General features: G+C 40.8%; 1 protein-coding gene across 1 annotated transcript in view; it reads right to left on the bottom strand.

Moving 5' to 3' along the window:
- LOC113027774 (rho GTPase-activating protein 21-like) overlaps positions 1-13,657 on the bottom strand; it is a 78,574-nt gene extending 64,917 nt beyond the window's left edge. The window contains exon 1 of the mRNA XM_026177571.1: positions 13,155-13,657. Within this exon, the coding sequence (XP_026033356.1) occupies positions 13,155-13,163 (9 nt within the window). The 5' untranslated portion in view covers positions 13,164-13,657. The remainder of the gene's footprint in view (positions 1-13,154) is intronic.
- Positions 13,658-15,913: the final 2,256 nt, after the last annotated feature.

Below are 15,913 nucleotides of genomic sequence, written 5' to 3'. Positions count from 1 at the left end.
ACACATGATATCACAGTGCCAACTTCCATCTCATATATTTATATATCTATGAGTCTATGGGTACAAAAACCAGCTTTGACCTCTGTGGAGAGTTCCCCTCTAATTAAATTACATTTTTCCCTTAAGGTTCAAAGCTAAGGGCTCACAGTTAGCCTCATGTATACTAATTTAATAGTGTTTGTGGTATTGGTGCTTTTTGGAGCACTGCTATCATGATATGTTCTCGTATGGACTGTCCAAGAAGCTTGTGCTTCAGCTTTAGTGACTAAAACTTTATTATTTTATTAATCTTTTACTTGGCACTAATTAGCAGATACAGCTCACCCTTTTATCCAAATTTGATCACTTCTGGCTCTACAGGACAACACAGAAAATGCAAATGTGTAAGCTTAAACTGAAAAGAAAGAAAGAACAAAGACGGATTAGAGCAAAGAACGAATACTATTAATATCATTCTCAGAATAAAAAACATTTTGACAGCTCAGTAGAGACAAAGTACAAAGCTGAGGAACGTTTGGTTGTCACAGTCTCTTTGTCCTCACTGCTTGACTCACCACTCTCTCTCTCTAAAGTGCTCTACCTCCTCTCTGTCTTTCTCTGTGTGTGTGCGGTTTGGTTGTAGTGCAGAAATGGGACCCTGCCTGGCTTCCCATCTTCTCCCTACAAAATGAAGAAATGCTCCTAATTCTGATGTCCTCGTTTGTTGCCGCTTCTAAAGGCGGTGGCAGACCTTCAGTCTTTGCTGGATGGTTGAATCACTTGAAGTTTGGCTCCTCCTCGTAGGGTGTGGCCATATCATACTGTTCACGGTAATACCGGTATAATGTTAGGCAATGATAAGAAAATGAAATATTGCTTTAGAGTATGGGTAGAACGCACATGCGCAGTGCCTTTGGCAGAAAAAGCATGGCGGCGATGGAGAATAAGCGAAAGTGGATCGTTGAATGAAACAGATGAACCAGAACTGGTTTGTAAAAATGGCACAACTTCAGTGGTGTGGAACTGGTTTGGCTTTTGTCCATCAGATACACACCAAAGCACATTTTTTAGTAAAGCATGCTAGCGGGCCGTCGTTATTACCGCCTTTTTCGGAAAATAAGTCGCTCTTAAAATCCTTTGATTTTCTGAAAAATCGACAGTGCCCCTTATAATTCTTCTATATGAATTCTGGTTGTGCTTACTGATCTCGAACCAATTTTATGTGGTACACGGCACTCAAAAATCTGTCAAAAAATGTTTTAGTACGACTTTGCTAAGCTACGAAGCCGCACCGGATTGTCGGAACATTACGGCTACCATAGTCGGGAGCCTCGCGGAGTGATACGTACTGTGCTTCAACATAATATTACTGTATTGTGTGTGTATAACCTTTTTAAAAAAAAAAGTTTTGTGGATATTATACATGGTTATGCTGAGGATATGTTGTCTGTGGAAACTGGAACCATCACAACTGTTGATCTTTTATATAGCACCTGCTAAACTGCTTAACTACCCCCCACTGACCAGATCAATATTCCAAAATGTTTAATTGACTTGATGCTATACTCTGGTAAAAGTATTTATTTTTTTGAGCAGTGTTGTATTTTCAAATTAATATGAAGAAAAAGGAAAAACTGCTCATGTTGCATGATAAGTGTGGCACAGTCTTTCTTAGTTTTAGTGTTGTCTGTCACTTCAGTAAAACACTGTAAAACCATAAAGCTTCAATGAAACTAAACAAGTGTTTTTGAAAAAAAGTAAAATGAGAAAGATGAATAGGGGAGTAGAAGTAATCTTTTGAAATTAAACAGACATTTATCTGCCTGTGTTCACTTGTGTTCAGTCATGTTGTGGCCTGGCACGGCAACAGAGAGGCGGTGAGTGTGGAGGTTGGTAGGTTTGGTTGGTTAGGTGGTGGTGGGGGGGCTCAAACCCATCTGTCTATTTACAGCAGCATGAAGAGATTTCGCTAAATACCTAATCCATCTTATCTCCAGTGAAGCTGAGGATTGTCTGTGCAGTGGGGCAGGCTGACCACTAGAGAGCAAGCTGACTGTAAGCTGAAGGCAAATTAGAAGTTAGGTTGGGCAAATGAGGAACTTTTGTACGTGAACTATTTCTCCCATGTTTACAAATGCCATATGAACAGTCATCATACCGATAGTAGTTTTCGATTTAAAAACACACATCTCTATCCAGGTTCATTGGTGGTCCCTGTGTAATCTCATGCAATCTGAATACATTAGAACTACTACCTTCAGAGAAAACTCTGCTTCATAGGACAATCCCCTCCCATCAGTGTCATCAGTGTCATTGCCCTGCAGCTATAGAAAGGCCATGCACTTGCATTACTTGAATTATATGTATTCTACAAAGTGGACAGCCAATGAAGATCACTGAAGATAAGCTTTCTGTGAACATACCCATTTTCCCTCAGGCCTTCAGCCATGCAGTGAAGCATACTATGCCATAAATCAAAAGTCACTCACTAGTTTTGGATAAATATGGCCATAAGCCAGCATCTAATCTTAGCAAGCTGCTCACATAAACTGCGTAGGTGCAACACATGAACGCACATTACTGCTGAGTAGGACATCGTAATCATAGTGATTTAACCACAATGAATTTCAACAGGATATTCATTCATGTACTTCTGTACTTATATAAGATCGTTTGAATGTATTTTCAAGAGGGCATGTGTCAGTCTCACAAAGCACAGACCATCTAACCATTACACAACAGCCTTAATCTACTGGATTTAAATCCCCCACCCCTCAACAGGCTGCCAGCTCATACATACAAAAATGTCTTATCTTGCCTGTGCTGCATCCTGTCACACACTCAGTTTCAAATACATTCCTTGTATTACTGCAGAGGAAAAACATTTTCAACCAGAGACGTCTAAAAACAACAACAAATATACTCAGGTGTCATTAATAATACACAGTTGATCTTACACTGATCACAGTGCAACAATATTATTTTAATATATTATGATATATTATACAGTTATTTACTTAGACTTGGCTCCACTATTGAGAAACAATTTATCAAAGGTTTCAAAGCTCCAACTGGGTAAACATATCATCAGTGGTTTGCTTTAGTGTAGCAGCCGAATCACTAATAAAAAAGGATTTGATGATACAGTTTCAAAGCAAATAAATTCATTTTTTAAAATATGAAATTCAGTTTCAGTTTAGTGTCAATCATTTTCAAACCAATGCATTGGATTTCAAATTCAGTTTTTAAAACTATCTGTTCAAGTTGAGCAATTCAATCTGAACAATGCAAATCACATCTGAATAGAACTTATTCAAAACAAACAATGTTCTGCCCAGAGATTAAATGCATTAAATAGATTTTGCCTGTGCACTAATTTTTTAATTACTTTTTCTTGTATGCTATTTTAAGTGTTTTTGTATACATACATGTTTCAGCATCCAGGATTTTAAAAAGTCAATTATGCACTTTGTCCTTGCGTTATACAGGGTTAGTGGGGTGCAAAGCTACCGTCAACAACAATGGCTTCTGCTGATGACAGAAAATAACATCACCTGACATGTTGCTTTGATGAAAAACAAAATAACAAATGTGCACTTAGGAGAGAAAAGATGTGCCAGAGATCATGTCAGTTAATGATTTAATTTAATACAGTAGTAGACCAAGGGTTCCAAATTTTAAGTGACATGAAATCACATGTTTAAGTATGCATGTAATGATAATTTAATATGGTAACATCTAATCTATAAATACTTGTTATGCAGTTCAGATTAGATCTGGATAGTAAAATATTGAAAGCCTCTCAAACTGTCTGACTTACCAGACCTACCAGTTTGTAGTTTGGTATGATTACTCCACTCCAATGATGAGTTTTGTATTCTCATTCAATGCATCTATGTTAGTATTCGCTTTCATTAATATATAAACAGTGTTGGGAAGGTTACTTTTAAAATGTATTCCACTACAGATTACAGAATACATGCCCCAAAATGCATTTTGTAACGTATTCCGTTAAGTTACTCAATTAGAGTAATGTATTCTGAATACTTTGGATTACATGATATATTGTCATGCTTTTTACAACTACATGAATGTACTATTGCTGTGTGATTTATTACTACAGGGAGTGCAGAATTATTAGGCAAGTTGTATTTTTGAGGAATAATTTTATTATTGAACAACAACCATGTTCTCAATGAACACAAAAAACTCATTAATATCAAAGCTGAATGTTTTTGGAAGTAGTTTTTAGTTTGTTTTTAGTTTTAGCTATTTTAGGGGGATATCTGTGTGTGCAGGTGACTATTACTGTGCATAATTATTAGGCAACTTAACAAAAAACAAATATATACCCATTTCAATTATTTATTTTTACCAGTGAAACCAATATAACATCTCCACATTCACAAATATACATTTCTGACATTCAAAAACAAAACAAAAACAAATCAGCGACCAATATAGCCACCTTTCTTTGCAAGGACACTCAAAAGCCTGCCATCCATGGACATCAACATTGCGTGCAGCAGCAACCACAGCCTTCCAGACACTGTTCAGAGAGGTGTACTGTTTTCCCTCCTTGTAAATCTCACATTTGATGATGGACCACAGGTTCTCAATGGGGTTCAGATCAGGTGAACAAGGAGGCCATGTCATTAGTTTTTCTTCTTTTATACCCTTTCTTGCCAGTCACGCTGTGGAGTACTTGGACGCGTGTGATGGAGCATTGTCCTGCATGAAAATCATGTTTTTCTTGAAGGATGCAGACTTCTTCCTGTACCACTGCTTGAAGAAGGTGTCTTCCAGAAACTGGCAGTAGGACTGGGAGTTGTGTACTGTATTTATTCTTATTGTATTCTAATTTTTGCCTCATAACTTTTGCACTGTCCACTTCCTGCTGTGACAAAACAAATTTCCCACGTGTGGGACTAATAAAGGTTATCTTATCTTATCTTATCTTATTACTCCCCAACACTGAATATCAAGTCTACCAGTCTGCAGTCTAAAAACTAACCTCAGCTAACGCCAGCTAACAGTGTTAGCTCACTGAAGGTGAGTAGCCTTCAGTAATAGTAAGAAATCACACAGCACACTTGATGATAACTTGTGCTGTTGGCTTGAAGTTGGCCTCTAGTGTTTTTCACTGCATTCCCACTGAATTCCTGATGGAGGCGCTTAGGGTCCTGTGGTGGGGGCGTGGTTTGCTGGCCTGCTGCAGAGGAGGGGTGACACAGTGAGCTCTCTGGGCGGGGAGGGAACAGGTGTACATGACTGTTTTAATGAGGGAGATGTGTCTTATGTATATCCGCAGTGAGAAGCAGCAGATGATGCTGGGAGAGAAAGTCGGAGTGGCTGCGTCCGAGGCGGGTGCCAAAAACCACAGATTATTTCTCAATAAAAGACAGTCTAAGCATAAACCAGTCGTGTGTGTGTGGGTCCTGTGTTGCAAGTGGTGCCGAAACCCAGTTGTGCGCTGTCATGTCGGGCCCCCCACCGGATCAGCCTGCCGTTCAGCCCGTCGCCCAGCCCACCACCTAGCCTGCCACCCAGCCTGCTGCCCAGCCTGCCGCCCAGCCACCTGTCCAGCCGTTGCAGATTCTGGGGCAGATGATGCAGGATCTGGCTGCTATGTCCAGGCAGCGGCCCAGGACCAGCAGCTGGCTTTGCTTTGCCAGCAAGCGGCACAGCAGATGGCGGTGCTGCAACAGTTAGTGGGAGGTCCGGCCGCGCCGCCTCCACCTCCACCACTGTCTGTGACGCTGCACCAGATGGGTGATGGGGAGGATCCCCTGACGTTTGTTGAGACATTCCAGGCCACGGCGCTTGCCTTGCCGGTGGCCTGAAGAGGAGTGGGCTCCCAGGCTGCTACTGTTGCTGTCAGGGGAGGCGAAGACGGTGGCCTTCAGTGTGCCCCTGGCGCCCCGGACTGTCTATGTGGATATCTGCTGGATCGGCCCGGGCTCACCTCAGAGGACTACAGGCGGCGGTTTCAAGCAAGCCGGATGTCATCTCCTGGGTTGGTATTCCGAAAGAAATACTGACTGACCAGGGCACGTCGTTCATGTCGCGCACATTGCGGGAACTGTACGGATTATTGAGCATTAAATCTATTTGGACCAGCATCTACCACCCGCAGACTGATGGGCTGGTAGAGAGGCTGAATAAGACTTTAAAATCCATGATTCGTAAGTTTATTTGCGAGGATGAACCAAATTGGAATTTCTGGCTAGTCCCTCTGTTGTTTGCGGGAGGTACCCCAGGCCTCCATGGGATTTTCTCCCTTTGAATTACTGTACCGTAGACAGCTGTGGGGGGGGGTGCTCGGAGGAAGGGTCGAGCCCTGCCAAGAATGAAATTCAACACGTTCTGGACCTGAGAGCAAAGCTGCACAGGCTGGGGAGGTTATCACGGGAGAATTTGCTCCAGGCCCAGCAACATCAGCAGAGCCTGTACAACAGAGGGGCTAGGCTCAGGCAATTTTCACCTTCGTGGTCACACGGCAGGTGGGGGACGTTGACTATGAAGTTGCCCGGTTGGACAGGGGAGGGGCAACACAGATTTACCACCTCAACCTCCTCAAAGCATGGCGGGAGGTGGGAACCGCCGCTCTAGTAAGCCTGGTTAAGGAGCGAGATAAGTTGGGGCCGTAGGTGCCAAATTCTACCATTCCCGCCTCCCTCCATTGTGATGACCATCTCACACAGGCCCAGAGAACGGATGTTGCTGCCTTGCAACAGCGCTTTGCTGATGTGTTCTCCCCCCTTCGGCCGTACAGCTCTCATAGAGCACCATGTTGAAACGCAGCCTGGCGTGACGGTGCGTTCACGGCCCTACAGGCTGCCGGAACATAAAAGACATAAAAGACAAATGAGATGCTGAGGCTGGGTGTAATAGAAGAGTTGCACAGTGCTTGGTGTAGCCCCATAGTTCTTGTAGTGAAGAAAGATGGGTCTATACGGTTCTGTGTGGACGACTACAAGGTGAATGAGGTGTCACGGTTTGATGCGTACCCAATGCCCCGGGTCGGCGAACTCCTGGACCGGTTGGGCACTGCTTGTTTCTTTACGACACTGGATTTGACCAAGGGCTACTGGCAGATTCCCTTGTCTGCAGAGTCTAAGGAAAAAACGGCAGTGGCTCCACCACATGAAGGATGCCAACCCCCGGATCACCCGCTGGTATCTGGCTTTGCAACCGTTTAAGTTCAAGGTGGTCCACAGGCCGGGTACGCAGATGGTCGTGGCTGATTTCCTCTCCCGGGTGTGGTCCCGGCCTGAGTTGGGCAATGGGGAAGCTGTGGCGGGGGCGTGGTTTGCTGGCCTGCTGCAGAGGAGGGGTGACACAGTGAGCTCTCTGGGCGGCACGGAGATGTGTCTTATGTGTGTCCGCAGTGAGAAGCAGCAGATGATGCTGGGAGAGAGTCGAAGTGGCTGCGTCCGAGGCGGGTGCCAAAACCACAGATTATTTCTCAATAAAAGACAGTCTAAGCATAAACCAGTCGTGTGTGTGTGGGTCCTGTGTTGCAGTTCCTATTCATTTTGTACGCGTCTAGGCTTTCCAGGATCCATGTATGAAACATTAAGTCGAAGGCTTTATTGTAGTCAGTCTAGGCACTGCGCACGTTGGTCAGATAGTCTCAACTGGCTGCTCTGTCTACCAGTAGCTAATCTTTTACCTTTCTGATATTCATGGCAATTCTTTTCTGTGCCACGCTCATGTACTGAGCCACATGCCTGTTTATCCTAGCAGCTATGATGCCTGGCAGGAGCCTCCATGTGGTACTGAGACAGATTAATGGTCTCTAGTTGGATGGGAGTAGATCCTTGTGCAACCCTGATAAAATTTACAGCAATCAGTTCTTTGAATGCATCGTAGTTTTTGTCTGATACTTTAATTTCCGGGCTTGCCCTGAAGGCATCATCTGCAGCTCGGTGCGCGTGAAGGTGTGGTGTAGAGGAAAAAGGATGGCAAGGAAAAACTCCATGCTGCCGCGAAGCACGGTTTTCCAGTTAAAAGGAAAAAAAGAGGTTCAATTAACATTTGTGAGAGAGCTGCCGTTAGCAGTGAACCACAGACGGGTACCTACCTCAAAGGAGTCGGAGTGTTTCTTCAAACTTTTTGAACTATTCTGACCCTTTTTTTTTTTTTGAGGAACAGTTCCATGTGTGCCGAGTGAGGAGCTGGTATCGTGGGTCTAAGACACTGTTGCTGCTGTGGAGGCCTGCCGTACCAGGAGGGCAGTAGGGAAAAAACAAAAGGAAGCCCACCTGAGAGATACCTTATCATTTTCTTTTGCTACTTTTTCCCCCACCTGAGATTCAGGTCATTTTCAGTTCTCAACCCAAGACCGTGGGTGACTGAATAAACTGACACCATAAGGAACTGGACACTCACATGTTATTTTCTTTTCTTTTTCCTTTTCTTTGGGGTGTTGAAATATTGTGTTTCTTTCTTGTCTTACATCTGTTTTGATTGTTTCAATTATTTTTGTGATGCATTTGAGATGGTTACTGCATTTGAAGGTATCCCTACATTGAGGATGAGCAAAGGGAACTGATCCAAAGAAAAATATATATAAAGCAAACTTTGTTTCACAAACCTGTGGTTGTGCGTGTTATCAATCCAATGACAGCTGGTTCATTGCTACCAGACGGTCATGGAGTGCAGTTACCTTCTTTACCCAGTAAGTGTGGATCATGTCAGGGCCTTGTGCTGTACAGCTCGTCATTCTTGAGACCCTTTCTTGAATGTCCGCCACTGTGTGGTATCTAGATCCTGTTCAGGGAGGTTGCTGTGGTCTGCTCTTAGACCCAGTAGCCACTGAGCACTGTTGTTATGGATTGCATCCTTCTGTTCTATGTTCTTCCAGTATTGCCCCAGTCTCATGTGTTCCCCTGCCACCGAGAGTACCCTTTGGATGGTTCAGTGACTTCCATCTCTCTGGTAAGCAGCTGGCCAAGGCTGTGAGTCTTTGTTTGGCAGTTTCCACTGCCTAAGGTATGGGCAGCTTGCTGTGCTTCTTAGGAATCCCTTTCTTCAGCACACATTTCTGCAGTTCTAATAGTTGGCTAACTTCCCTCTGTGCTGCCGTGATCTTGGCTTTTAATTCAGTTCAATTCATTTTTATTTATATGATCCCATCTATCAGGTCAGCTGCTTTCGCACTCATTGCCTACAACACATCAGTTCTTGGGGTTTGGTACAGGATCTCAGTGGGTGAGGATGATCATAATTCCCCTCTGACCTAATATTCTGGCTCCCCCTTGATATAGTATTTGTGTTGTACCTTGTCAAGCTCTAGTTGTGATAGCCGTTGCTTCTTCCGGATGTTGAAACACTGAGGTACTAGTTGTTTCACTGTTTGTGTAGATGTTGGGCGTCAAAGGCAACTGCTGTTGTGATTTGGTGCCTTATACACACAATGAGTTGAGATCAGGAGTATCTGTAATTGATTGACTGATTGTAAACTGTTTACTCCATGGGCACACAGCCAATCTATGAGAGCCAAAATTATAGAAGAGGATTATATTTTGGTTAATGTTCTGCGTCTCCCAATAAAATGAAACAACCATAAAAAGAATCATAAACGGATATGTTTATTTCTTTGTGGGTGAGCAAACTGATATATTCAGCAGGGGATCACATATTTCCCTGACTGTGTTCTTGCTGGAGGAACCTCAGGGAGAGGCACTCTAGAGGAAACTTATTATCAGGTCAGCAGTAAACATTGAGGCACACACACAGAGCCACCACAAAAATAGGCTTTCAACATATTATATAATATATATATATATATATATATATATATATATATATAACACAGTCCATCTTAACTTAGCTGTCGGTGTGCAAATGTAATGGCACAGACTGTAGCACTGAACATGCAGGCTGCAACATGCTAATGATGTCATGTGTAAGCCCAGCAAGACAGAGATTTTCAGGACATGCTGATTGAACTAACTTACTAAAAAATGTGAGTCAAGAGATCAAGAGAAATCTGAACCATTCACAACCACGTACACTGCAGTAACTAAGTATATAAACTAGATATTTTAAAAATCAGATCAGTCAGCTGTTCTATTTGCCAACAAGACAAATAGACAAGACTAAAACATCCCATTTCCAGATATTTTGCTACCTGTCTGTATGTGCTGCAAGTCTCTCTCCTGCATCTAACTGCACTCTGCCTTTTTTGGTTTGTTTTATTTCAACTAAGAGCAAACATTTAAAATATGCAACACAGGGGAAAACAATATTTAAAAATACTTCTATAAAGATCAGGAAAATATTTGCCAGTAGATGACAATGATGGATAAAGAATGGACCAGTTTGTACAAACCACTCCACAAGCCACATTCAACCCCTCACATTCTCAGTATTTTCTCAACCCCAGATAATTAACCACAAGATGAATGTTTATTCTATATTTCAGTTATTTGATGAAATATTAAAGCCTGGAATCCACAGCGTTCCTTTCTTGAAGTATGGCTTCATAGTGGCATAGATAAAAAGCATAAAATACGTAATACATAAAAAGCTGTTAATCACACAACTTACTGTGTCCTATCACACCACCCCATACATACTATGAAGACTATAAAGAGCAGACGAGTTCAAACAGGGCCTGAACTAAGCATGACTGGGAACTGCAATTCTAATTTGTTGCTCCCACTTTCTGCTTTTCTCTTTTTTGTCTCTCCCATGTCCAATCATTTCTCATTTTTCCCTCTCCACTTATTTTAGAGTCATCAATGAACCTAGCCCCAGTCTTTCAACTGTGAAAGGAAACCAGAGTACCTGGTGAGACCCCACACAAGCATGAGGAGAACAGACAAACTCCACACAGAAAGCCCAAAGCTGGCCTTCAGCCAAGCAGCGTGACTTCAGTGAGTCACACAGTAAACCTCATGTATGTTGACCAGAGTTTATACATTTTTTCCAATCTTTCACGCTAAATACAGGATATGTATTTTTGAACCTTGATTATATTGGGGAAATTGAGTAAAGGTGTACTGTACTGAGCATTTCCCATCTGTATTATTTAGTATACTAAATTTTGGATAGTTGTAAACTATGACTATTTATGCACCATATAGCTATAGCATCTGCAGCATCCACAAGCCGAACACCAACAGGACAAAAATGCACAGCATGCAAATAAGCAAAACAGACACCACAAAGCAGTATATATCACTATGAATTAAAATAAGAATTCAAATTAGCTTAACAATTAAAATAGGCAGGTCTCACCAGCACTCACATTCTGGATTGAACTGGCTAATATTCAGTATTGTATTTAACTGTTTAATACCAGAGCTACGCAGAGACAAATAGGTACCTATTTTTTTTTCATCTCACACTTGTTTAGTTCATTTTGACTTCTCAAAGTGGACTGAACTATGCCTTCAATGAACTTTCTACTTGCAGAGGACAGTATATTGTATACCATTAAAAGTGTAATTAAACATTTCCACAGGCAACAATAAATTCACCCTAGACAGGGAATATATTAACCACATACTTTCAACTAAAGGGACATTTGTGGCAACAATTGTAATAAAAGTCTAATGTAGTTGTAAGTTGGAGCCTACTTGTTTATGATTGAGGATGATAGTGTCGGAAAATTGGTTTAAACCTTTTTCCTATTTGTTCCAGTAAATGTGTTTGAGCAAGAGCAGGATATCCTGACGTTTACACACAACCTCCACAACCACAATGCAGCTCTTACACTTTGGCCAACTACATCATTTCTTCATTATGTTGCTGTGTAGAATGAGCTGCTCCACCCTCACTCATGATTCAAATGGCTGATCTGTCTCGAACCTTAAAGGACACATTGTCTCTGTGTCTTCAGACAGTCAGGTCCTCACAGAGCCTACATGCACTATATTTCTTTGCTTTCTGTCCCTGGCAAAAAATGTCTACACATGCATAGAATACACTGAATAAATGGAATCACTTGAGTTGATTGAGGAAAAACACATAACCCTCACTTTTTTTTCTTAAAAAACAAACAAACAAAACGTCACAACATTTCGCTAAGATTTCACTGTCTGTGGTCGGCTCATCATTGCTAATTGCGTCTTGTACTATCTTGTCTTGCATTTGGACCTTAGGTAAGTCAATGTGTATGAAAAAAACACATAGAAATGTAGACTGAACATACAGGTTCACCAGGTCTAAATGACAAAAAACCAAAAAAACGTTACATCCTACAGTCTTTACCCAGCAGTCTTTTATGTTGCATGTATAAAAAATAGCTTAACATAACCAATAGCTAATAGCCAGTTAGTGCAGCTGGCATGATACTTTGTGTTAGTCCCAGGGTTACAAGATTTTCAATAAACAGGCTAGATTAAATTCATGAATTTAAATTTTAAAGGAATGGTTCATCTGATGTTTCCAGTGTTTCTTTTAATATTATCAACACTAATGTTAAGATCTATTTTTGCATCTGGTCAGTCATGCTGTTGTGACATATGTTTGCAGAAAAGCACTTCAGTCTGTGACAAGAGCAACATAGTTTGCACAAGGAGTAGGACTTTCACCCTGGAGACTCAGGCTGCTATCCTGTGTGAAAGTCAACGACAAGTAATTTTTTCTTCTTTAAAGTCACAGTTTGGTAAGTTTAGGAGATAATATCATTTTGGTTATATAAACCCTGTCACAGCATTAGACCTCAATAGGAAGATGATTATCCTGGAGGAACATTATGCTGTTGTAGGAACATCAACAATAAACATTAGGTAATGTGAAAAAAACCCACATGGGATCGTCACGTCAGTCACCTTTGTCAGAGCGTGCCAAATGTAAAATACACCGAATCAAAATATCTCTCCAATAGATGTAAATACAATGTATTTTTTCCAGAATTTTTCACTTTTGGAGTTGAATGCCTGAGTTTCCTTTTTGCCCCGTGGGCAAGAAATATTCTATAATTTTGTGGAGTGGTATCTATACATCAAAGACTCAAAAACTCAGACTTTTACCAGGGAGGGTAAAGTTGCAGTTATTATTCACCAGCACAGTTCTGCTCTGAGCAACTACTAACTACTGTGATAGAGAAATAAAGAATGGACAAAACTTCACTTTGCGTGTGTGAATATACAACAAAGTAGATGTCTTTAAAATGCATGAATAGCTTTGTGTGTGTTTATGAGGGAGTCTCTCCTCACCTGGGCCATAGTGTTCAGCAGGATGTCAGCTAGCTCCTGGTCCTCACCATGGCTTGCAAAACCTCAGGCCAAGTCTCAGTAGATGGTGTTGGGGATTTGTAGGTGTGGGGGGTTTACTTTACACACACATCACCCTTGTCGCTGCTGTGTTGCAAACCCACACGCTCACACGCATCACCTCCTCATCTGTGACAACACTGTCCTCTGAAACGCTCGCTGTTGGTAGCACATTACTTCTGCTCCTCTGCTCTTGTTTTCCCCCTCCTCCTCTTTTCACCCTTTCGAGTTTTTAATCCTCTTCTTTTCTCCTTTTAAATTGACACAAGTAGAGAATATGATAGGAGAGCTTGTATTCCTGTATTTCTGTCCGCTCTGCTCCTGCCTTGGTGGTAATCTGGACTCACATTGCTTACCGCCTTTCCTCCTTCTCTTAGTCGCTCTTCACTCTCTCTCTGAGCTCAGGCATTTTTGCCCTCCCTCACTGTGCTCGGCCTTAGTGAGAGACGGAGGGAAACGGGAGGGCTGGAAGGATCAGAGGGATAGAGTGTGATTGTGTGTACCACATGACCCAATAGTGTAGTAGGATTCACCCAGCAGCTGTCGCACTCATCCCTTCAGTGCCTCACTATTAGCATCTTGTGCTTCCATTGATAAATGCAAGATGCTGACAACCAAAAAGGCTCCGCTCCTACTGTAAGGTGAAGAACAGAGAAGGATTGTTTCATTATTATTTAGTTTTCTATACTTTAATGTTCATCGGTGTAATTTTATGTGAAACAGCTTGTAAATTTAATCTCGATTTAAATTATATAGTATTCACTGAAAAAACTTGAAATACTGTTGTAACTACTAACTGTGTTTATAATTGCAATGGCGTACTTTTAGTTTTTGGTAATAAGAACTGAGTTTTTCTATAATCTTTTATAGATGATGATAGGTCTACAATGTTTAAAGAAATATTGACACATATTTTACCTTAAAAAACTGCTATGAAACAATTATATCAACTGTAATATCAGTTTTTCTTGCCTAAATATCTTGTGTATTCAGTAGATCTTTAAAGTTAAAACTGGTATCCCTTCATACAAAATTATGGACTTACATTATTTTAAAAAGTGCCCATAGTTATAGTTATAATATACTGTTAATTACAGATAATATCAAGTACAATTTTTCTGTTTAGCTGGGATTTTAACATAATATGTTCATTTGATGTATTAAATATTAAAATCTTAGCTTTACTTTTAAAGATTAATTCTTTCATTTAAGAGAAAATGTTTCATGCTGTTGCATTTGGACATTATTTCAAATTAAATATCAAAGTTAGGCAAAGTTAGCTAAACAGCACTACGTCCATCCATCCTTCAATTTTCTACCATTTGTGTTGCACGGACAACACTTTGAACCACCTCTTTCACCTCATCCAGAGGGACACTGAATTGTTCCCAAACCAGCTGAACTCAATGTACCAAAGACGGACTGCAATAAAGTTGTAGAAACAGCTGACAGATGATTAACAGAAGAAGGATGCACCATAACTCAAGTTTGAGGGCAATGGCAAAGGCTCTAAATACTTGTAAACATGTTATATTTTTGTTTATTTTTAATACAGTTGCAAAAATTTCAAGCAAATGTTTTTCAATTTGCTGTTGTGGAGTGTGCAGAATTTTGAGGTAAAAGAATTGAATACATTTTGTAACAAAGCTGTAACAAGACAAAATGTAGAATTACTTTGAAAATTTTCCCAGTGCACTGTCGAGCTGTTTATAGCCATGAACACAACATCAACTCATGAAGCACTGATGATGCTTCAAGAGATACTCAGTGTTGCAGACTAAAATAGGTCCATCCAAGGGGTGAACAAACAAAACAAACCACTCAAGCCCGGTTGAATCTGCTTCCAACACATTGTTGGCTGTTTGAATACAATTAAGTTTATTTTAAACTTAAGACAAACAAAACAACAAACAAATTTGAAATCTGTATACAGAGATTATTTTTGTGTATAGGCATCTCTAGACAAGCAGTACTTTAATGATCAGTTTTATAAAAACTATGTGATCGACTAGATCGTATTGTAAACACAGCGACAATGCGGTTTATAAGATTCCTTTTTCCTTTTAACAAATAAGAACTAAAAGAAGACTGACATAGTGGAAATGTTTTTAACATACACACCAGCTCAACATGTACATAACCGAATTCTGTCCTTGAGGAATGAGGAAAAGGACATCCTGTGGCGTTTCCCCTGAGCTGTATAGCTGGAAACTCCCACCCCACAACAACAGGAATGGGTAGGTTGGTCAGCCACAGCAACCCACAAACGTCATAGATCACTGATTAATACTGTTTGAAAAGTTTAGTATCCAAAAATTGGCCTTGAAAAAACATCCATTAGATTTATTACATTTTAGAATCTTTTCAGGGTATTTTTCTTGAACTCAGGTATCAGGATTTAGCACTAAATGTAAAAAGATTGTGTTTAATAGTCTTGCTTTTATTAACTTGTAATTTTACCAGTAAATATTTATGTGGATCAAATAATAAAATGTGTTCAACATTATGTTACATTGAGTACAGAAACTAGGGAAGGTGAATGGCTCCATCTGCTGTACAATACATACACAAGCTGTACATGCAACACAACTTGTATTTATTTGAGTCTCATTGAGCACACAAAGTAATCCTGGCTAGGTGGAATTTTCTTTATATACCTCTCAGAAAAATACCTCAGTCACCTTTAGGGATGGGTATCGAAA

This window comes from Astatotilapia calliptera, chromosome 8, assembly GCF_900246225.1.
Source record: "Astatotilapia calliptera chromosome 8, fAstCal1.2, whole genome shotgun sequence".
NCBI lineage: Eukaryota > Metazoa > Chordata > Actinopteri > Cichliformes > Cichlidae > Astatotilapia > Astatotilapia calliptera.
This window is presented reverse-complemented; position numbering and strand designations above follow the sequence as displayed.